This window comes from Coregonus lavaretus (genome assembly GCF_964263955.1).
Source record: "Coregonus lavaretus genome assembly, chromosome: 10".
NCBI lineage: Eukaryota > Metazoa > Chordata > Actinopteri > Salmoniformes > Salmonidae > Coregonus > Coregonus lavaretus.
In genome coordinates this window covers 44,766,559-44,790,781 of record NC_139997.1, presented here as the reverse complement: position 1 = coordinate 44,790,781, position 24,223 = coordinate 44,766,559, and the positions used below count along the sequence as shown (strand labels likewise).

At 41.6% G+C, this 24,223-nt stretch overlaps 1 protein-coding gene across 1 annotated transcript in view; it reads right to left on the bottom strand.

Moving 5' to 3' along the window:
* Positions 1–4,539: 4,539 nt before the first annotated feature.
* The window catches only part of LOC311136015 (anthrax toxin receptor 1-like), a gene marked incomplete at its 5' end in the record, with an annotated part of 52,782 nt that continues 33,098 nt past the window's right edge, over positions 4,540–24,223 (bottom strand). Inside the window, 4 exons of the mRNA XM_084170077.1 lie at positions 4,540–6,326; positions 7,986–8,066; positions 20,402–20,569; positions 20,698–20,793. Coding sequence (XP_084026203.1) covers positions 5,886–6,326; positions 7,986–8,066; positions 20,402–20,569; positions 20,698–20,793 — 786 coding nt within the window. The 3' untranslated portion in view covers positions 4,540–5,885. The remainder of the gene's footprint in view (positions 6,327–7,985; positions 8,067–20,401; positions 20,570–20,697; positions 20,794–24,223) is intronic.

The window sequence follows — 24,223 nt, the reverse complement described above, 5'->3', positions numbered from 1 at the left end:
GATTGAGACACATCCATTGCAAAAAAAACATATCTCTAGCTTAAACTGGCTGATTTTATTGTTGTATTATGCTAATTCGATTTCCGCCGGGGCGTGGACATCGACTCTAGGGGATTCAAATACTGTGTAAAAATATTTGGTGCAATATGCTTTGTGGCTGCCCAAACGGGCTGTCACGTTCGTTCATGAACGGGACGGACCAAGGCGCAGCGTGATATGCATACATGTTTATTTATATTGAATAAACACCACGACAAAACAACAAATGAAACGAAACGTGAAGTCCAAGGTAGACAAACAACATACCTCACACGGAACAAGATCCCACAACTAACAGGTGTCAAAAGGCTGCCTAAGTATTGGCCCCAATCAGAGACAACGAGCTACAGCTGCCTCTGATTGGGAGCCACACCGGCCAACATAGATCTACACATTCTAGATCTCAACATAGACAATCAACATAGCACAACACGACACAGAAAATACACACCCTGACTCAACAAATGAGAGTCATGGCGTGACACGGGCAAGTTAAAAAAAATTATTGAAGACAACGTTAATTGCTTTGACTCTATTGTTTAATTTGTGCATGTGCATTTGTAAGCACAACTAAAAAGAAACCAAGCCAAGCATTACACAGTTCTTCTCCCTAAATTCCCTTTCCCCTTCGTGGCTCATTCACTCAATTGCGTTCTGATTAAAAAATTTCACTCCTTGACAAGAGTCACTAGAGACTCCAAGCCACAAGCGAGTAGAGCACATTTAAAACATTGCTTGTTAGGTGGAGGTAGTTGCAGAAACTATGGAATATGTGTTCCAACAACGAGCTGCAGTTTTTGAATAATTGCGTCCAGTCTATTTTACACTTAGGCTACTTTACGAACTGCTAGTGCCATTTAGAATTGGTTAGTCTAAGATATAACCCCCCTAAACATAGACAGGTTCCACTGAAAATATGCAGAAACATTAGTTTGATAAAGAGCTTATTTTTATCAGAATCATTAAGCATATGCCTACTCCCCAAATAGATGTCGTGACTGTAATTCATTACCATGCAGTGTTCAATGTGGAATTGTTCATCCAACGTCTGTATAATGAAAAGAAGACAGATTTTGGTTTGTAACCCATATTTTTTTTTCTTTCAACTCGCCAAATTGAGCCCCATTTCAAATGATCACTCTTTGAGAATAAAGTTTCCAGACTCTAAATGCGCATCACTTTGCACTGGCAACTTTTTACATTTGGAAAAATATTCTGTTATATTTTATTCTGCTATATGTCTGTACATCATGTTTTTTTTTTACTATAAAGTAGGTGTCGTCACTGTGATAAGGGCTCAGGAAATAAGAGTGTCTTGTCTGCTAAATTAACAAAACAGGGCTATACCATTGCACAGCCATAGGCTTCTACAAGCAAGCGCCACTGCCCTGCCCTGAACTTAGTCACTGTCACTAGCCAGCTACCACCCGGTTACTCAACCCTGCACATTAGAGGCTGCTGCCCTATGTACATAGACATGGAACACTGGTCACTTTAATAATGGAACACTGGCCACTTTAGTAACCATAATGTCAACATATTTCTTTCCAGTGCGGGCCTTGTGTTCTAAAAACAGAATATTATTTTTCACTGAGTACTCAAAAAAACAACATGCGAGTACTCAAACAGTCAAGAAATGTCTAATGCCCATCCCTAGCTTTAGCTAGCCCAGATAGGTTCCCAATCTCCCAACCTCATAACTAGTTACCAACAGTGGTGTAAAGTACTTAAGTAAAAATACTTTAAAGTACTACTTAAATAGTTTTTTTGGGTATCTGTACTTTACTTTACTATTTAAATTTTTGACAACTTTTACTTCACTACATTCCTAAATAAAATAATGTACTTTTTACTAGATACATTTTCCCTGACACCCAAAAGTACTTGTTACATTTTGACAGGAAAAGGGTCCAATTCACGCACTTATCAAGACAACATCCCTGGTCATCCCTACTGCTTCTGATCTGGCGGAATCACTAAACGCATGCTTCGTTTGTAAATGATATCTGAGTGTTGGAGCGTGCCCCTGGCTATCCGTAAATATATTTTTTTAAACAAGAAAATGGTGCAGTCTGGTTTGCTTAATTTAAGGAATTTGAAATTATTTATACTTTTACTTTTGATACTTAAGTATATTTTAGCAATTACATTTACTTTTGATACTTAAGTATATTTAAAACCAAACACTTTTAGACATTTACTCAAGTAGTATTTTACTGGGTGACTTTCACTTTTACCTGAGTCATTTTCTATTAAGGTATCTTTACTTTTACTCAAGTATGACTTTTGAGTACTTTTTCCACCACTGGTTACCAAGAAGCCATTTCAGGCTATCAACCAAATTAGAGTAGCTAGCTTGTCTAACTATCTTAGCTGGCATGCCTGCTGGCAAGGTTAGTAGACTTTGGAAAAGCAAGCAATAACTAAATGTGCTAAATAAGACTTGCATTCCTTTCAATCTTTTACCCAGATTTTACCAGAGATGCAGAGAAGCAGATTTTGTTTATTTAAAAAAAGAACCACCAGTCATCATTCACCATTCAGTTACTATTGGGCAAAACATAAACCAAAACAAACTGCAAATGCATCCAATGACTTTGTAGAGAAACGAGCTTGGTGTAGTCATTGTGCGCAAGGAATATGGGACCAAATACTACACTTTTGACTACTTTAATACCCTAAGTGAATTTGTCCAAATACTTCTTCACATGGGGGACTAGATACATAAAGTGCTATAATTTCTAAACGGTAAAACAGATGTGTGAAAATATCCTCAAATAAAAGGTGACATTCTGGACTGTTGCCTCATATGAAACATTTGATCTCAAATCCAAAATGCTGGAGTATTGAGTCCCCCCTCCCAAAAAAAACCACTGTCCAAATACATATGGAGGGGAGCGTATTTTCAACAACCTCAGTCCTCAAACCAAGGTTTACACATTGTTTGTATGAACTGTTTGACCAATAATTCTCCCGAGTGGCGCAGTGGTCTAAGGCACTGCATCGCAGTGCTAGCTGTGCCACTAGAGATCCTGGTTCGAATCCAGGCTCTGTCGTAGCCGGCCGCGACCGGGAGATCCATGGGGCGGCGCACAATTCGTCCAGGGTAGGGGAGGGAATGGCTCAGTTGGATGTAGCTCAGTTGGTAGAGCATGCCGTTTGCAACGCCAGGGTTGTAGGTTCGATTCCCACGGGGGGCTAGTATGAAAATAAAACAATAAAAACAAACAAAAACACAATTTATAATGTATGCACTCACTAACTGTAAGTTGCTCTGGATAAGAGCGTCTGCTAAATGACTAAAATGTAATGTAATAGAATAGATAGAAAATGAGACAGAAAATGTACTGAATTCATACACATACAATACATGGCACAAAACACCCTTTCTAAACGTCATGCTAATGACCATGACATACAGGTACACAAATGTAACCCTGTAGTTTCTTTATTTGGGGTAATGCTAAGAGAGGAGAAACTCATGTTGTTTGTCTTTGAGTGCACTTACCTCGTCCCCAGACCAATTTCCCACAGACAGTGTCGGTTGAACGTACTAGGGCACTGAAGTTGTCTAATTACTTTACTTGCTACTATGGGTTATGTTTACTTTCTCTGTTCATCTGATTTGACTGCCCCCAAACCCTCTCATGACAACTGATAGTTCGTAGAAAAAACCAGCAGTGGTGATTAGCTGTGTCCATGTGGATCTGACTTGTCGGGGGCAATCTGTCAGGTCTAGAGACGAGGGGTTAGAACATCTACAGGTGTATGGTGCTGAGTCTCCAGGGCACAGCATTACATCTGCTGTGTTCAAGGCTGCTCCACATGAATCTTACATGAAACCGTACAAGTGCACTTTAAAGTCAAGGGACATGACAATATGTACTCTCTTGCAGAATCCATATGCTGATGCTGCTCACAATTAAGACAGTGTGTACATGCATTCTGTATATAATGGGAAGTGGGTGGACTGAGAAATCTAAGCATGTGTGAATACAGTGATTGGTGTCAGTTGTCATGTGAAATTCAAAGCTAATGTTGCTCAGAACTTCTGATTATACTGCATCCCCTAAAGCCCTGTTGTGTCTGCCTGGGCCAGGGCAGATTAACTGAGAGAGAGCAGCAGGAGATGATGCTGAGACGCCCCTGGCATTACAGTCAATCTAGGAAAATTATTTTACATTATATTATTTACTAATTTGTCAGTCTCCCTTTGGAAGGCCTACCTCAAACCCTATTCAGACTTCTCAATGCATTATTCATATTGAGCCATTTCCTCAGAGAGGAATTCTGTTTGAAGTTATTAAACTCGGTATGAAATAGCCTCCAGCATCCTAACTTTTCAATCTCATCTGTGAACCTCCGGACCTTTACCCTTCTACTCTGCTCTATAGATGGAGTGAGTTAGATAGCTTTAGGACATCATGTGGGATAGTTGTAGAATATAGAATAAGCTTTTAAGCAAAATGATCATGAATTACATAACAGGAAATCATTGTTCTGAAATTCAATATTTTATTACACAGAAAAAATGACCTCACTGGTTTTGAATACATTCTGTACATTCTATACATTAGTTGAAGATACTCAGCAAGCACATACTTAATAAACAAATATCTGGATTGGTTATGAAATTAGACCCTGGTGGATTCACAGAGATGCTCATTCCTAGTACCTCTGTAGGAATGGCGACACCACAATAGTGACACCATCAAAATTCCCCATATAACAACAGCCAAAGGTCACATCAAAAGTTCAATGTTCACTCGCTGGTTCCTGGTTGCCCAATGGTAGGTCAACCATGCTGAGTTTATAGGCACAATCTGTCAGATTTGCTGATTTCCAATGGTCATTCATTTCAATTAATGACATAAATTACAATAATGCCTTATGAGCTTAGTACAGCTGTCTTACACTATCATAACCCAATATCTAAGGTTGTTACTCTTTTTTTGTAAACAATGTAAAGCTTAAAAAATATCAGCTCCATCCATCAGCTCAAGTAGCAGGGTACGGCTGTTGAAATCCCATATTGTGCCTTTAAGAGTCCACAGGACATGCTGTCCATTATTTTTGCTTCGAAAACTCTTCGCATGATCTCTGTGTAAGCAAGTAAACCAAGTCATCCGTTCTTCCCCAGTCAGAGGTTTTCCTCTTTGCCAATGCGTTTTGCCATTGTGTCATTAATTCATCCATAATACACATTTTTATCAATCAGCATGTTATATTGACCAATATAACACATAAAATACAAATTTCAGTTAAAATCTGAGCCATTGATCTTTTAACTTATGAAATATGTAAGTGTATCCCTTCTGCTAAAGATTGCATTTTTCTGATTCTGTTAATTAAGCAAAGCAGTAAAGTGTTGGCATTATCTTCACTGTAGTCTCGTGAGCCATACTCAAAGTATTGCACCAACTGTAGCTAGCTACAGTATATGAAAGGATGCCAAAGGTCCTGGTCAGTTGGAATAGAGCACATGAAAAATCTAATGGAACTTTGTTTCACAGATCAATTGCTCAGCTTCTCTCTGATCCTTTGAGTAAAGTAGAAAGCATTTCTGATGATTAGAGCTGAGCTTGCTGTCCATTTGTTGATAGTGGTTTCGATTGGTGGAGAAGGAGAGAAAGTCACAGTATTCAGGGGCCTTCAGGGTCCATGCTGCTCAGTTATTTGACGGCCCTTGCTATCCGGGTCCTTGGGATGTCCAACTCTGATGTCACCCCATTGAAGTTGAAATTTAAAATGGTAAGGGATAGAGTTAGGGTTTAGGGTAGGGACGTCCCATGGACCCTGGATAGCACTAACCGTTCTTTGACAGATGCTTTTGCCCTTCTCTTCCCTCACAGGCATTGGTCAGACGGGCGTGGGGGAGGGCGGGAAGGGGGGGGAGCTCTGCATGGGGGTGGGACCTGAGGGGGTGGGGGCAGAGAGCCAGTTGGGGAAGGGGGTGTGGCGGGGCAAAAGGGTGGAGGGGTGGCAGGGCAAAAGAGGGGAGGGGTGGGTGGAGCAACAGGTGGGGGAGGACTTAGAGAAGTGGGGGGCAGAGCTCGGTTTGGAGGGGGGGTGTAAGGGGGAGGGGTGATGCAGGATGGAGGGGGGGGAGTGGATGGCAGAGGTGGTAGAGTGGAGGTGGGAGAGGGGGGCATATGGGAGAGGGTGCTGTGTGAGGAAGGGTGACTGTAGGTGTGAGGCAGACTGTAGATGGCCGTGGAGGGCTGGTTGTAGACTGGATAACGAGGAGCAGGGTAGCCTTTCACCCGGGTGAAGCTAATGCACCTGCCCTGTAAGTTAGGAGAGAGGGATACAACAGGGAAGAGTGCAATCAGAGGCAGTCATCAGGGTTTTACTGATGCGTTGGTGTATATTGAATTATTTTATAACGTTTCCATGCAAAGTGGATTTATAGATCTTAGCGTCTCCATTCAAATAGGATCGGAAGGGAATACGACCAATCTCTCATTTTCCTATCTGAATAATGTGCTGACTCCATCTTGTCTTCTGCTTACCTATAAATGTCAAATTCAGTCAAAACAACAAGGAGATTTACTGAGGTAGCAACAGCTTCTGGAAGATGGGAAGAGGGGGAATTGTGTGGATGGTTTGCCCCATCCTCCTATCCACATCTGTCATTGAGACCATATAAAAACAAAACTCCCAGCTAGGCTAGAGTTACAGGAAGGTGGGGATGTGGGTAGTCATCTAACCTTAATGGCTTCAGCAGATTTGAACACATTCCTTCAGGTTGGAGCAATACAGTATTAGCGCCTCAGCCTGTATATGCCAGGTTACTTTGTGCCTTTCTCGCAGCCACTCTGTCTGTGCACTGTTATAATGACTAACAGCTGCAACTTCTCTGCTCTATTATTTACTGCCTGGCTGGAAATGGTTTAAAAGATTATGTTTTAAGATTATTTAATTAAGAAATGGTCATTCAAAAGCAGTTTTAATGAATTTAGGGATTTAATTGGCGTTCAAAACTGCCAAAGTGATGAGTGTGTAGGGAGGTAATGAAAATGCCCACTCTCCTCAGCTGCCTGGTGGAATAGTTTAGATGAAAAAAAAAAAGATTTGAAAGGTTCTGGAAGAATCATCGCGATGTACAAAAAGAGAATAAAAAAGGAAGATGGTAGACTGAAGCCTCCCCTCTCTCTATTTTCCATGCTGTCTGCTTTGCTCCTCAGGCTGTGGTCTTGGCTCCAGACCTTCCTATTTCCCTCACTTTTCCAGGAGTTTGAGTTATTTCTCTTAAGGATTTGCAACGGAGTGGGTCTTGGCATTACGCAGTGTGGTCTCTGCCTCCTTAAAGGGGCAGTCTGCAGTTTTTGTCTTATAAATGTTTTATGTACCCATTGATTCTTGAAGAAAATAAATGCCTCATGAGCTTAGTTCTGTCGTACCCCATCAGAACCCAAAATATAAGCTTGTTTTACTCCTATGTTTGTAAACAATGTAAATGTAAACAAACACTATATAGCCTCAAAACATGGTTAAAACTATAATGTTGATTACATGGATAGTCAGGACTTGAATCCATAGCTCTGTCTATGAATTTGAGAGTGGTTACACTTCTCCATCCCCATCCCTCAGCTTTTTACCGAAGCAGGGGCGGGGAAACACTTTTACATTTGTTCAACTGCTGATTGCCGTTTTAACTGTTTCCTCTGATTGTATTTTTTCTGCTTCTCTTGCATAACAGCATAACGAAGTGCTGGGCCAGTGGGCCTTATGATCCCATAGAAGAGCTCTGAAAGAAAATCCCCTGTAAACTATCCTTCTCTGCCCTATAGGTAAGCCTCAGTCACACACTGGCTTTCTTATTGAGTTGCTAAAACGGCCTTCCATGACTCTGCATATCCTTGCGTCCGCCCATACAGTGCAGTGACAGCAGGTAGCATGTGTTGGACGTGTCTTTCTCTATGCTGTTTGTCTTCACGTCTTACCTTGTCTCCAGGATGGGGTCTCATCACAGACACCCTATCATAGCCTTTCCTCAGGAACACCCACAGAGCATCCAGCTTGCCCTGAACAAAGACATGCACAGTAAAGGGAAGATAATAATATTACATAATAGATGTAGAACATGATAATTCCAATAATATTGCCTGGCTGCCTGCCTGGTTGTCTGTCAGTTGCTTTACTCTGCTTTGTTTCTATACTGTATATGGTATAGTATACAGGTCTGTTGATCAGTCGGACTGTCTGTCTGCCTGGTGCACTTTGTTCATGGAAAGCTATGTCCCTCGACATCATAATAGTCCGAGAGAAGGGTAGGTGTCTGTTTCTGTCTGTCTGGTGCTCTTTGTCCATGCAAAGCTGTGTCCCTCCACGTCATAACAGCCAGGGAGAAGGGTAGGTAGAGATAAAGGGGAAGGAATGTATTGTGTTGGGATTAGCACCAGCTCCCCTCTTCTCTGCAGATTTTGTGTTCCCGAGGTCGGCTCAGTTCATGTCTGGTTCATATTACGGCTCATCCAGCTGACTGAGACGTTATGAAACAAAGTTCCTGGAAATGTTGACGTTACAGGAACACTGCAACTAACTAAGAATTGTTTTGATCATAGACTGTTTTATTTTTTATGGAATTTAGAGTGCATATGATTGCGTGTGTATGGTACTGCAATTTTGTTCTTGTTATTGCCCCACTCAATTAGAAGAAATTCGAACTTGTATGGTATACCATTACATGTTTTTGATATTTTCCATGGAGTGTATAGTGCACTTGTATTTCGATAGGAAGGTACTGTAATTTTGTTGTTGTTATTCCCCTACTCAACTAGAAATTGTACCTTTTTATGGTATCCACCTTATGCAGCCTGGCAACAAGGGCATATCCAATTTGTTGCTGTTGTTTTTCAACTTCCGCCGCATTGACACCGCTGGGGATGGTCAATATAAATGAAATTTATTAAAACTATTAAATAATGCACACAGAATTGGAAAGATATGGGAATGATCTGGTGAGGAAAATGATTGAAAAATGTTAACTTTTGTTTTCATGTAGTATAAGCACTCAGAAGCTGACGTTAGCATAAGGAAAAGGCAATAGGGACACTCCTGACCTGCAAACCAATATTTCATTTCAGAATTGGTTAAAATTAGGTCAGGGTTTTGGTTAAGGTAAGAGTCAGTTTTAGATTTAGTTAGTCTTTTTGCAGGTCAGCAGTGTCCTTATAGACTCTCTTAGCATATTTAGCATTCCCCATAGTCATGGCAGGTTAACGTTAGCTTTGTGGCACAACAGTTTGCAAATATCCTAATGTTATCTACATAAAACATTTCTGCATTGTTTCTGTCATTTGTCAATGTTATTCTGTGTCCAACAACATTGTCTTTTCAAGTATTGCTCTTTGATTGAAAATGGAAATAGCCTTTGTGGATAACGACCATTAGATACAGTCTAATTACGCTAGCTAACCATCTATGTTGAGTCTATGGGAATGCTTACGTCGGCATCCTACGACATGAAAATAAATGTTCTCATCAGATAATTAACATATCGTTTAGATTTTCTGCACTTTATTTAATAATTTTGACTAATGTAATTTATACACTACATGACAAAAAGTATGTGGACACCTGCTCATCAAACATCTCATTCCAAAATCATGGGCATTAATATAGAGTTGGTCCCCCCCTTTGTTATAGCAGCAGTCTCCACTCTTCTGGGAAGGCTTTCCACTAGATGTTAGAACATTGCTACGGGGACTTTTTATTTTTTATTTTTAGGGGGTAGATCAGCTTTAATATTGCAGATAGATTGTAACTTCCATCAATGTAATTGTCTGCATCACTTCCAATCCCCCATATGTTTTCCCCCCACAAATATATACATACATACATACATACATACATACATACATACATACATACATACATACATACATACATACATACATACATACATACATACATACATACATATAAATACATATACATACATATACACTACCGTTCAAAAATTTGGGGTCACTTAGAAATGTCATTGTTTTCGAAAGAAAAGCAATTTTTTTGTCCATTAAAATAACATCAAATTGATCAGAAATACAGTATAGACATTGTTAATGTTGTAAATGGCTATTGTAGCTGGAAACTGCAGATTTTTAATGGAATATCTACATAGGCATACAGAGGCCCATTATCAGCAACCATCACTCCTTTGTTCATTTTAAAAGGCTTATTGATCATTAGAAAACCCTTTTGCATTTATGTTAGTACAGCTGAAAACTGTTCGTGCTGATTAAAGAGGCATTATAACTGGCCTTCTTGAGACTAGTTGAGTATCTGGAGCATCAGCAATTGGGGGTTCGATTGCAGGATCAAAATGGCCAGAAACAAATAACTTTCTTCTGAACCTCGTCAGTCTATGCTTGTTCTGAGAAATGAAGGCTATTCCATGCGAGAAATTGCCAAGAAACTGAAGATCTCGTACAACGCTGTGTACTACTCCCTTCACAGAACAGCGCAAACTGGCTCTAACCAGAATAGAAAGAGGAGTGGGAGGCCCCGGTGCACAACTGAGCAAGAGGACAAATACATTAGAGTGTCTAATTTGAGAAACAGACGCCTCATAGGTCCTCAACTGGCAGCTTCATTAAATAGTACCTGCAAAACACCAGTCTCAACATCAACAGTGAAGAGGCGACTCCGGGATGCTGACCTTCTAGGCAGAGTTGCAAAGAAAAAGCCATATCTCAGACTGGCCAATAAAAAGAAAAGATTAAGATAGGCAAAATAACACAGACACTGGACAGAGGAAGATTGGAAAAAAGTATTATGGACAGACTAATCGAAGTTTGAGGTGTTCGGATCACAAAGAAGAACATTTTTGAGACGCAGACCAAATGAAAAGATGCTGGAGGAGTGCTTGATGCCATCTGTGAAGCATGGTGGAGGCAATGTGATGGTCTGGGGGTGCTTTGGTGGTGGTAAAGTGGGAGATTTGTACAGGGTAAAAGGGATCTTGAAGAAGGAAGGCTATCACTCCATTTTGCAACGCCATGCCATACCCTGTGGACGGTGCTTGATTGGAGCCAATTTCCTCCTACAACAGGACAATGACCCAAAGCACAGCTCCAAACTATGCAATAACTATTTAGGGAAGAAGCAGTCAGCTGGTATTCTGTCTATAATGGAGTGGCCAGCACAGTCACCGGATCTCAACCCTATTGAGCTGTTGTGGGAGCAGCTTGACGTAAGAAGTGCCCATCAAGCCAATCCAATTTGTGGGAGGTGCTTCAGGAAGCATGGGGTGAAATCTCATCAGATTACCTCAACAAATTGACAACTAGAATGCCAAAGGTCTGCAAGGCTGTAATTGCTGCAAATGGAGGATTCTTTGACGAAAGCAAAGTTGGAAGGACACAATAATTATTTCTTTTAAAAATCATTATTTCTAACCTTGTCAATGACTACATTTCCTATGCATGTTGCTATATTTCCTGTTCAAACTCATTTCATGTATGTTTTCATGGAAAACAAGGAAATTTCTAAGTGACCCCAAACTTTTGAACGGTAGTGTATATACACATATCCTTTTTTTAAATATATTTTCCTTTATTACTTTCCAACCCCACCACCCCTCCCCTAATTGGAGTAAACAGTATGAAAATGTATGCACTCACTAACTGTAAGTCGCTCTGGATAAGAGCATCTGCTAAATGACTAAAATGTAAAAAAAAATGTAAACTAGTGAACAACAACGCTTAGGCCTCTACGTCCAGCTTATACATACTACAGTGGGGGAAAAAAGTATTTAGTACAGCCACCAATTGTGCAAGTTCTCCCACTTAAAAAGATGAGAGAGGCCTGTAATTGTCATCATAGGTACACGTCAACTATGACAGACAAATTGAGAATTTTTTTCTCCAGAAAATCACATTGTAGGATTTTTAATGAATTTATTTGCAAATTATGGTGGAAATAAGTATTTGGTCACCTACAAACAAGCAAGATTTCTGGCTCTCACAGACCTGTAACTTCTTCTTTAAGAGGCTCCTCTGTCCTCCACTCGTTACCTGTATTAATGACACCTGTTTGAACTTGTTATCAGTATAAAAGACACCTGTCCACAACCTCAAACAGTCACACTCCAAACTCCACTATGGCCAAGACCAAAGAGCTGTCAAAGGACACCAGAAACAAAATTGTAGACCTGCACCAGGCTGGGAAGACTGAATCTGCAATAGATAAGCAGCTTGGTTTGAAGAAATCAACTGTGGGAGCAATTATTAGGAAATGGAAGACATACAAGACCACTGATAATCTCCCTCGATCTGGGGCTCCACGCAAGATCTCACCCCGTGGGGTCAAAATGATCACAAGAACGGTGAGCAAAAATCCCAGAACCACACGGGGGGACCTAGAGAATGACCTGCAGAGAGCTGGGACCAAAGTAACAAAGCCTACCATCAGTAACACACTACGCTGCCAGGGACTCAAATCCTGCAGTGCCAGACGTGTCCCCCTGCTTAAGCCAGTACATGTCCAGGCACGTCTGAAGTTTGCTAGAGTGCATTTGGATGATCCAGAAGAGGATTGGGAGAATGTCATATGGTCAGATGAAACCAAAATATAACTTTTTGGTAAAAACTCAACTCGTCGTGTTTGGAGGACAAATAATGCTGAGTTGCATCCAAAGAACACCATACCTACTGTGAAGCATGGGGGTGGAAACATCATGCTTTGGGGCTGTTTTTCTGCAAAGGGACCAGGACAACTGATCCGTGTAAAGGAAAGAATGAATGGGGCCATGTATCGTGAGATTTTGAGTGAAAACCTCCTTCCATCAGCAAGGGCATTGAAGATGAAACGTGGCTGAGTCTTTCAGCATGACAATGATCCCAAACACACCGCCCAGGCAACGAAGGAGTGGCTTCGTAAGAAGCATTTCAAGGTCCTGGAGTGGCCTAGCCAGTCTCCAGATCTCAACCCCATAGAAAATCTTTGGAGGGAGTTGAAAGTCCGTGTTGCCCAGCGACAGCACCAAAACATCACTGCTCTAGAGGAGATCTGCATGGAGGAATGGGCCAAAATATCAGCAACAGTGTGTGAAAACCTTGTGAAGACTTACAGAAAACGTTTGACCTGTGTCATTGCCAACAAAGGGTATATAACAAAGTATTGAGAAACTTTTGTTATTGACCAAATACTTATTTTCCACCATAATTTGCAAATAAATTCATTAAAAATCCTACAATGTGATTTTCTGGATTTTTTTTCTCATTTTCTGTCATAGTTGACGTGTACCTATGATGAAAATTACAGGCCTCTCTCATCTTTTTAAGTGGGAGAACTTGCACAATTGGTGGCTGACTAAATACTATTTTCCCCCACTGTATATACATTTTATGGACACAGTCAATTTTACAATAATTCTATTTTGTTTGTTTTTATTCCTAAACTTCCTCTACCCTCAACGTCTCCGATCATTTTCATGATGTCCATCCAGTTTGCTTCTAAATGCCATATCTTTCAAACTGTGCTCTTTCACAAACGTTCTCAACCTATAACCTACAGTGGGGAGAACAAGTATTTGATACACTGCCGATTTTTCAGGTTTTCCTACTTACAAAGCATGTAGAGGTCTGTAATTTTTATCATAGGTACACTTCAACTGTGAGAGACGGAATCTAAAACAAAAAATCCAGAAAATCACATTGTATGATTTTTAAGTAATTAATTTGCATTTTATTGCATGACATAAGTATTTGATCACCTACCAACCAGTAAGAATTCCGGCTCTCACAGACCTGTTAGTTTTTCTTTAAGAAGCCCTCCTGTTCTCCACTCATTACCTGTATTAACTGCACCTGTTTGAACTCATTACCTGTATAAAAGACACCTGTCCACACACTCAAACAGACTCCAACCGCTCCACAATGGCCAAGACCAGAGAGCTGTGTAAGGACATAAGTTCAAGATGACGGTCAATCACCCTCGGTCTGGGGCTCCATGCAAGTTCTCACCTCGTGGGGCATCAATGATCATGAGGAAGGTGAGGGATCAGCCCAGAACTACATGGCAGGACCTGGTCAATGACCTGAAGAGAGCTGGGACCACAGTCTCAAACAAAACCAATAGTAACACACTACGCCGTCATGGATTAAAATCCTGCAGCGCACGCAAGGTCCCCCTGCTCAAGCCAGCGCATGTCCAGGCCCGTCTGAAGTTTGCCAATGACCATCTGGATGATCCAGAGGAGGAATGGGAGAAGGTCATGTGGTCTGATGAGACAAAAATAGAGCTTTTTGGTCCAAACTCCACTCGCCGTGTTTGGAGGAAGAAGAAGGATGAGTACAACACCAAGAACACCATCCCAACCGTTAAGCATGGAGGTGGAAACATCATTCTTTGGGGATGCTTTTCTGCAAAGGGGACAGGACGACTGCACCGTATTGAGGGGAGGATGGATGGGGCCATGTATCGCGAGATCTTGGCCAACAACCTCCTTCCCTCAGTAAGAGCATTGAAGATGGGTCGTGGCTGGGTCTTCCAGCATGACAACGACCCGAAACACACAGCCAGGGCAACTAAGGAGTGGCTCCGTAAGAAGCATCTCAAGGTCCTGGAGTGGCCTAGCCAGTCTCCAGACCTGAACCCAATAGAACATCTTTGGAGGGAGCTGAAAGTCCGTATTGCCCAGCGACAGCCCCGAAACCTGAAGGATCTGGAGAAGGTCTGTATGGAGGAGCGGGCCAAAATCCCTGCTGCAGTGTGTGCAAACCTAGTCAAGACCTACAGGAAACGTATGATCTCTGTAATTGCAAACAAAGGTTTCTGTACCAAATATGAAGTTCTGCTTTTCTGATGTATCAAATACTTATTTCATGCAATAAAATGCAAATTAATTACTTAAAAATCATACAATGTGATTTTCTGGATTTTTGTTTTAGATTCCGTCTCTCACAGTTGAAGTGTACCTATGATTACCTCTACAGGCTTTGTAAGTAGGAAAACCTGCAAAATCGGCAGTGTATCAAATACTTGTTCTCCCCACTGTATATAGTTATTATGGACACAGTATATTTTACAGTGGTTATTTTGTTGTTATTAGTCCCAACCTGCAGCTCCATTCAACCCCTCCCATCTACCTCTTAACACCATCCATATTGGATTTCTATTTGCCATATATTTTTCAACTGTACTGTGATGCTTCACAAAAGTTCTGAACCCTTCTATTCTCATTGTTTCTACAGATTGTAAATAAACATTTTTGCTAAAAGTATTATTATATTATTGATCGATAGACAATGACTTTTCAGATCACCCTGTACTGCTATCTGCAGGGTTAGCTCCAGGTAAATATTGCCATCCTTCAGCCATCCCTGGACCTGTGACCAAAAATAAGCTACAAATGGACAGTACCAAAACAAATGATCTAATGATTCTGTCTCTTCGCAGCAAAATCTGCAGAGGTGGGAAGATTGTATCCCCCATATAAATAACATTCTATTGGTAGCAAGAATTTTGTATAATAATTTAAATTGAAAAATTCTAAGTTTTGAATCCGGCGTCGTTTTGCGTATCAGTTCATAAACTATTTGCCATGGAATCGGTACGTCAAAAATCTCTTCCCAACTATTTTGCAATCTATATGGGACGGCTGTCAATCCTTTGGTCCTTAAATGAAACTGGTATACTTTTTTATTTATCACAATTTTCTTTAACCAATTATGTTCTTTAATGCAGGGCCGACAGACAAGTTCCTTACTTTTTCCCCCTTCCACTTTCCTATTCCATTTTTGTGGTAATGCTGCAATTATTTGGTTGTAATTTTGGGTAGAGCAGATATTTCCATATGTTTTTGTTAGCTGCATGTAACTCCACCAGTCCTACCTATGATATCATTTACGAAGATTATACATTTTTTTAAACATTCTTTAAAAAAAAGAATGTTTTTTTTTATCAATTAGTATATTTCAGTTTAACCACAATATTTATTGCATTATTTGTTCTGTCATTTCTGGAGGATTAAATTGAAATTGCAACCAACTTTTTATTTAATTTTTTTATTTTACCATTACTTAACTAAGCAAGTCAGTTAAGAACAAATTCTTATTTTCAATGACGGCCTACACCAGCCAAACCCGGATGACGCTGGGCCAATTTTGTGCCGCCCTATGGGACTCCCAATCATGGCCGGTTGTGATACAGCCTGGAATCGAACCAGGGGGTCTGTAGTGACGCCTCAAGCACTGAGATGCAGTGCCTTAGACTGCTGCGCCACTTTCAATGGCTTGTTTTAGAAATAGTGATATTTTGGAGATTATTTCTGAAAGTGAGAGGTTGTAATCTGAATAAAGGGAAAAAGGCCATTCTTCAACATGGGGTGAGATAATCTTACTAATTTGCTAGAGAACCAGTTCGGATTTAAGTATAACTTTTGTATGACTGAAGCTTTTTGTGATAGATCTAATGCTTTAATATTTAATAATTTCTGTCCTCTGAATTCATAGTCATTATATAAATAGGCCCGTTTAATTTTGTCTGGCTTGCCGTTCCAAATAAAATGGAATGTTTTTTTCTCATATAATTTCGCTAGGCGTAGGGAAGACCATAAGCAAATAGGTAAACTGGGATAACACTAAAGAGTTAATCAGGGTGATTTTTCCACAAATAGACAGGTATTTACCTTTTCATCGTAGGAAGTTCTTATCTAGTTTTGCTAACTTTCTATTAAAATGTATTGGAGTGATATCATTTATTTATTTTGGGATATGTATTCCGAGTATATCCACATCACCATCAGACCATTTTATTGGTAAACTACACGGTAATGTACATTTTTTATTTTTTAGTGATCCAATATGTAATATAGTACATTTATCATAATTTGGTTGTAATCCAGAGAGGTTAGAAAATGTATCTAGATCCTCTATGAGGCTGTGGAGGGATTCAAGTTGTGGATTTAAAAGAAAACATGAATCATCAGCGTACAATGACACCTTTGTTTTTAAGCCCTGGATTTCTAATCCCTTGATATTATTGTTGGATCTGATTTTAATAGCTAACATTTCGATGGCCATAATAAATAGATATGCCGATAGTGGACAACCTTGTTTTACTCCTCTTGACAGTTTAAAACTTTCGGAGAAATAGCCATTATTTACTATTTTACACCTAGGTTTACTATACATGATTTTAACCCATTTTACAAGAGATTTTCCAAAATTGAAATGCTCCAGGCATTTATTTATAAACTCCAGTCGTACTTTATCAAAAGGCTTTTCTAAGTCAGCTATGAATAGCAGGCCTAGTTTCCCAGATTTTTCATAGTGTTCAATTGTTTCCAGTACTTGCCTTATATTATCTCCAATGTATCGTCCATGTAAAAAACCTGTCTGATTAGAATTAATAATGTCAGACAATACCTTTTTAATTCTATGCGCTATACATTTTGCTAGAATTTTTGCATCACAACACTGAAGTGTAAGGGGCCTCCAATTTTTTTAATGGACTGGATCTTTATATTTCCCACTTGTATCCTGTTTCAGTAATAATAATTGCTACAGGGACTTGCTTCCATTCAGCCACAAGATCATTAGTGAGGTCGGGCACTGATGTTGGGCTATTAGGCCTGGCTCGCAGTCGGCGTTCCAATTCATCCCAAAGGTGTTTGATGGGGTTGAGTTCAGGGCTCTGTGCAGGCCAGTCAAGTTCTTCCACACCGATCTCGACAAACCATTTCTGTATAGACCTCACTTTGTGCACGGGGGCATTGTCATGCTGAAACAGGAAAGGGCCTTCCCCAGACTGTTGCCACAAAGTTGGAAGCACAGAATTGTCTAGAATGTCATTGTATGCTGTAGCGTTAAGATTTCCCTTCACTGGAACTAAGGAGCCTAGCCCGGACCATGAAAAACAGCCCCAGATCATTATTCCTCCTCCACCAAACTTTACAGTTTGCACTATGCATTGGGGCAGGTAGCGTTCTCCTGGCATCCGCCAAACCCAGATTCGTCCGTCAGACTGCCAGATGGGAAAGCGTGATTCATCACTCCAGAGAACGTGTTTCCATTGCTCCATGAAAAACGCCCCCAGACCATTATTCCTCCTCCACCAAACTTTACACCACTCCAGCCGACGCTTGGCATTGCGCATGGTGATCTTAGGCATGGTGTGCGGCTGCTCGGTCATGGAAACCCATTTCATGGAGCTCCCGACAAACAGTTATTGTGCTGATGTTGCTTTCAGAGGCAGTTTGGAACTCGGTAGTGAGTGTTGCAACCGAGGACAGACAATAGTTACACACTACGTGCTTGAGCACTCAGCGGTTCCGTTCTGTGAGCTTGTGTGGCCTACCACTTCGCGGCTGAGCCGTTGTTGCTCCTAAACGTTTCCACTTCACAATGACATCACTTACAGTTGATGGGGCAGCTCTAGCAGGGCAGAAATGTTACTGACTTGTTGGAAAGTTGGCATCCTATGATGGTGCCATGTTGAAAGTCACTGAGCTCTACTGAATTCTACTGCCAATGTTTGTCTATGGCGATTACATGGCTGCATGCTCGATTTTATATATCTGTCAGCAATGGGTGTGGCTGAAATAGCCGAATCCACTAATTTGAAGGGGTGTTCACATACTTTTGTATATACAGTTGAAGTCGGAAGTTTACATACACCTTAGCCAAATACATTTAAACTCAGTTTTTCACAATTCCTGACATTTAATCCTAGTAAAAATTCCCTGTTTTAGGTCAGTTAGGATCACCACTTTATTTTAAGAATGTGAAATGTCAAAATAATAGTAGAGTGATTTATTTCAGCTTTTATTTATTTCATCACATTCCAAGTGGGTCAGAAGTTTACATACACTCAATTAGTATTTGGTAGCATTACTGTTAAATTGTTTAACTTGGGTCAAACATTTCAGGTAGCCTTCCACAAGCTTCCCACAATAAGTTGGGTGAATTTTGGCCCATTCCTCCTGACAGAGCTGGTATAACTGAGTCAGGTTTGTAGGCCTCCTTGCTCGCACACGCTTTTTCAGTTCTGCCCACAAATGTTCTATAGGATTGAGGTCAGGGCTTTGTGATGGCCACTCCAATACCTTGACTTTGTTGTCCTTAAGCCATTTTGCCACAATTTTGGAAGTATCCCAGGGGTCATTGTCCATTTGGAAGACCCATTTGCGACCAAGCTTTAACTTCCTGACTGATGTCTTGAGATGTTGCTTCAATATATCCACATAATTTTCCTACCTCATGATGCCATCTATTTTGTGAAGTGCACCAGTCCCTCCTGCAGCAAAGCACTCCCACAGCATGATGCTGCCACCCCTGTGCTTCACGGTTGGGATGGTGTTCTTCGGCTTGCAAGCACCCCCTTTTTCCTCCAAACATAACGATGGTCATTATGGCCAAACAGTTCTATTTTTGTTTCATCAGACCAGAGGACATTTCTCCAAAAAGTACGATCTTTGTCCCCATGTGCAGTTGCAAACCGTAGTCTGGATTTTTTATGGCGGTTTTGGAGCAGTGGCTTCTCCCTTGCTGAGCGGCCTTTCAGGTTATGTCGATATAGGACTCGTTTTACTGTGGATAAAGATACTTTTGTACCTGTTTCCTCCAGCATCTTCACAAGGTCCTTTGCTGTTGTTCTGGGATTGATTTGCACTTTTCGCACCTAAGTACATTCATCTCTAGCAGACAGAACGCGTCTCCTTCCTGAGCGGTATGACGGCTGCGTGGTCCCATGGTGTTTATACTTGCATACTATTGTTTGCACAGATGAACGTGGTACCTTCAGGCGTTTGGAAATTGCTCCCAATGATGAACCAGACTTGTGGAGGTCTACAATTTGTTTTCTGAGGTCTTGGCTGATTTCTTTTGATTTTCCCATGATGTCAAGCAAAGAGGCACTGAGTTTGAAGGTAGGCCTTGAAATACATCCACAGGTACACCTCCAATTGACTCAAATGATGTCAATTAGCCTATCAGAAGCTTCTAAAGCCATGACATCATTTTCTGGAATTTACCAAGCTGTTTAAAGGCACAGTCAACTTAGTGTATGTAAACTTCTGACCCACTGGAATTGTGATACAGTGAAATAATCTGTCTGTAAACAATTGTTGGAAAATTACTTGCGTCATGCCCAAAGTAGATGTCCTAACCGACTTGCCAAAACTATAGTTTGTTAACAAGACATTTGTGGAGTGGTTGAAAAACGAGTTTTAATGACTCCAACCTAAGTGTATGTAAACTTCCGACTTCAACTGTATAGTGTATTTACCGACATCTCCTCCCTGGCTTTGCTGTGTGACAACAGGCCGGAATGGGTCGGAAGTTGGAAAACAACCACATTTGATCAGGAACTGGGCGGGGCTACGTAACAAAGTGAATACAGCCCTGTACATTACCTTTATAGGGGAGTACCACTTCTGGGGACTGATGGGTTTGTGCATGCCGTTGTTGAGAGTGCGTGTTGGTGCCATGTCAAACTCCTGCTCTGGCATCTTGACGCGGGCATTCTTGGCTTTCTCTAGTTTGGCCCCCTCCTCAGTGGAACCCTTGTCACCCCAGCGGACCTGAACAGGGACAGGCAACAACAGTCAGTGAGTGGCAGGGGAATGGTAATATAATGACCAGAGCTGAGCCGTAATTGGATGAAGGGCCCCACAGTCCGGGCACAACAGTCAGTGCATGTCTTTCTCACCTCCATTCTCTTGATGCCACCCACACCTCGGCCACCGTAGTATGAGGCATCAACAGTGGGCCACCTCTTCTTGGGATACCCGTCCTCGTCCTCGTCCTTACAATAGAGGAAAAAGAGATCCCTCATATGGTACCCTTGCCCTATAATGTTCATGATATCAGATGCCTTCAACTCAACCAGTGATATTGTTGCAAACAAGCAAGGCAGAGGTCATGCTAAACTTGATGTCCTGGTCAAGTTCAACCAAGTCTCACAAATATATATGAAGCATGGCATCCCTGTGGGGTGTGACCGGAGAGTTCCCCTGTTAAAATCTCCAGCCACATCTGAGAGCCTGAAAACAGTTATAACTAAACTTGTAGCAAACCTGTAGCATAACTAAACTCCTCTCTCTACCTAAAGAGCTGGGCTGCTATCCAGTTTACCGGACAGAAAGTCAAAAACAACTCCATCCGTCTGGAATAAGGTCAGACAATCTGCCCTGTCAGGTCCTGGCTGCATTGCCCCTCTCACCTACAGCTGCAGTCCAGTCACTCTCTTGGTTGGCAGTCCACATGCAGACAGAGTGTTCTTTGGCAAGAGAGACAGGAGGCCAACCTCCCCTCACAAATAAGTATGAAAAAATGTATGCACTCACTAACTGTAAGTCGCTCTGGATAAGAGCGTCTGCTAAATGACTAAAATGTAAAATGTAATAATATATATAATAATATATGCCATTTAGCAGACACTTTTATCCATGACTTACAGTCATGCATGCATACATTTTGCGTACGGGAGGTTCCGGAAATCGAACCCACTATCCTGGCGTTGCAAGTGCCATGCACTACAAACTGAGTTACAGAGGACTGAAATAATGCTGTACAGGTCAGGACCTTGGGTGATTGACTGACCTTGTGCAGATGGAGTCTTTGTTAGTTTTTTTACCCCTGTGAGTTCTTTAGGTAAAGAAGGGAGTTTAGTTTGTGTGTGTCTGTGTGTGTTTATTTTATTTCACCTTTATTTAACCAGGTAAGCCAGTTGAGAACAAGTTCTCATTTACAACTGCGACCTGGCCAAGATAAAGCAAAGCAGTGCGATAAAAACAACACAGAGTTACACATGGGATAAAACAAAACATACAGTCAATAACACAATAGAAAATCTATATACAGTGTGTGCTAATGTAGTAAGATTATGGAGGTAAGGCAATAAATAGGCCATAGTGCAAAATAATTACAATTGAGTATTAACACTGGAGTGATAGATGTGCAGAAGAAGATTTGCAAATAGAGATACTGGGGTACAAATGAGCAAAATAAATAACAATATGGGGATGAGGTAGTTGGGTGGGCTAATTACAGATGGGCTGTGTACAGGTGCAGTGATCCGTAAGCTGCTCTGACAACTGATGTTTAAAGTTAGTGAGGGAGATAAGAGTCTCCAGCTTCAGAGATTTTTGCAGTTCGTTCCAGTCATTAGCAGCAGAGAACTGGAAGGAATGGCGGCCAAAGGAGGTGTTGGCTTTGGGGATGACCAGTGAGATATACCTGCTGGAGCGCATACTACGGGTGGGTGTTGCTATGGTGACCAATGAGCTAAGATAAGGCGGGGATTTGCCTAGCAGTGATTTATAGATGACCTGGAGCCAGTGGGTTTGGCAACGAATATGTAGTGAGGGCCAGCCAACGAGAGCGTACAGGTCACAATGGTGGGTAGTATATGGTGCTTTGGTGACAAAACAGATGGCACTGTGATAGACTTTATCCAATTTGCTGAGTAGAGTGTTGGAGGCTATTTTGTAAATGACATCGCCGAAGTCAAGGATCGGTAGGATAGTCCGTTTTACGAGGGCATGTTTGGCAGCATGAGTGAAGGAGGCTTTGTTGCGAAATCGGAAGCCGATTCTAGATTTAACTTTGGATTGGAGATGCTTAATGTGAGTCTGGAAGGAGAGTTTACAGTCTAACCAGACACCTAGGTATTTGTAGTTGTCCACATATTCTAAGTCAGACCTGCCGAGAGTAGTGATTCTAGTCGGGCAGGCGGGTGCAAGCAGCGTTCGATTGAAGAGCATGCATTTAGTTTTACTAGCGTTTAAGAGCAGTTGGAGGCTATGGAAGGAGTGTTGTATGGCATTGAAGCTCGTTTGGAGGTTTGTTAACACAGTGTCCAATGAAGGGCCAGATGTATACAAAATGGTGTTGTCTGCGTAGAGGTGGATCTGAGAGTCACCAGCAGCAAGAGAGACATCATTGATATACACAGAGAATAGAGTCGGTCCGAGAATTGAACCCTGTGGCATCCCCATAGAGACTGCCAGAGGTCCAGACAACAGGCCCTCCGATTTGACACATTGAACTCTATCTGAGAAGTAGTTGGTGAACCAGGCGAGGCAGTCATTTGAGAAACCAAGGCTATTTAGTCTGCCAATAAGAATGCGGTGATTGACAGAGTCGAAAGCCTTGGCCAGAGCTGGTGGCCGGGGTAGGGGTAGCCAGGTGGAAAGCATGGCCAGCCGTAGCAAAATGCTTATTGAAATTCTCGATTATCGTAGATTTATCGGTGGTGACAGTGTTTCCTAGCCTCAGTGCAGTGGGCAGCTGGGAGGAGGTGCTCTTATTCTCCATGGACTTTAGTGTCCCAAAACATTTTGGAGTTAGTGCTACAGGATGCACATTTCTGTTTGAAAAAGATAGCCTTTGCTTTCCTAACTGATTGTGTATATTGGTTCCTGACTTCCCTGAAAAGTTGCATATCGCGGGGGCTGTTCGATGCTAATGCAATACGCCACAGGATGTTTTTGTGCTGGTCAAGGGCAGTCAAGTCTGGGGTGAACCAGAGGCTATATCTGTTCTTAGTTAAGAATTTTTTGAATGGGGCATGCTTATTTAAGATGGAGAGGAAAGCGCTTTTAAAGAACAACCAGGAATCCTCTACTGACGGAATGAGGTCAATATCCACCCAGGATACCCTGGCCAGGTCAATTAGAAAGGCCTGCTTGCTGAAGTGTTTTAGGGAGCGTTTGACAGTGATGAGGGCTGGTCGTTTGACCGCGGACCCATTACGGACGCAGGCAATGAGGCAGTGATCGCTGAGATCCTGGTTGAAGACAGCGGAGGTGTATTTAGAGGGTAAATTAGTCAGGATGATATCTATGAGGGTGCCCATGTTTACGGATTTAGGGTTGTACCTGGTAGGTTCCTTGATAATTTGTGTGAGATTGAGGGTATCTAGTTTAGATTGTAGGACGGCCGGGTTGTTAAGCATATCCCAGTTTAGGTCACCAAGCAATACGAACTCTGAGGATAGATGGGGGGCAATCAATTCACATATGGTGTCCAGGGCACAGCTGGGGGCGGTCTGTAGCAAGCGGCAACAGTGATAGACTTATTTCTGGAGAGGTGGATTTTTAGAAGTAGAAGCTCAAACTGTTTGGGCACAGTTCTATCTAGACGGAAAATGTTGTAGTTGGGGATGGAAATTTCAGAGTTTTTGGTGGTCTTCCTAAGCCAGGATTCAGACACTGCTAGAACATCAGGGTTGG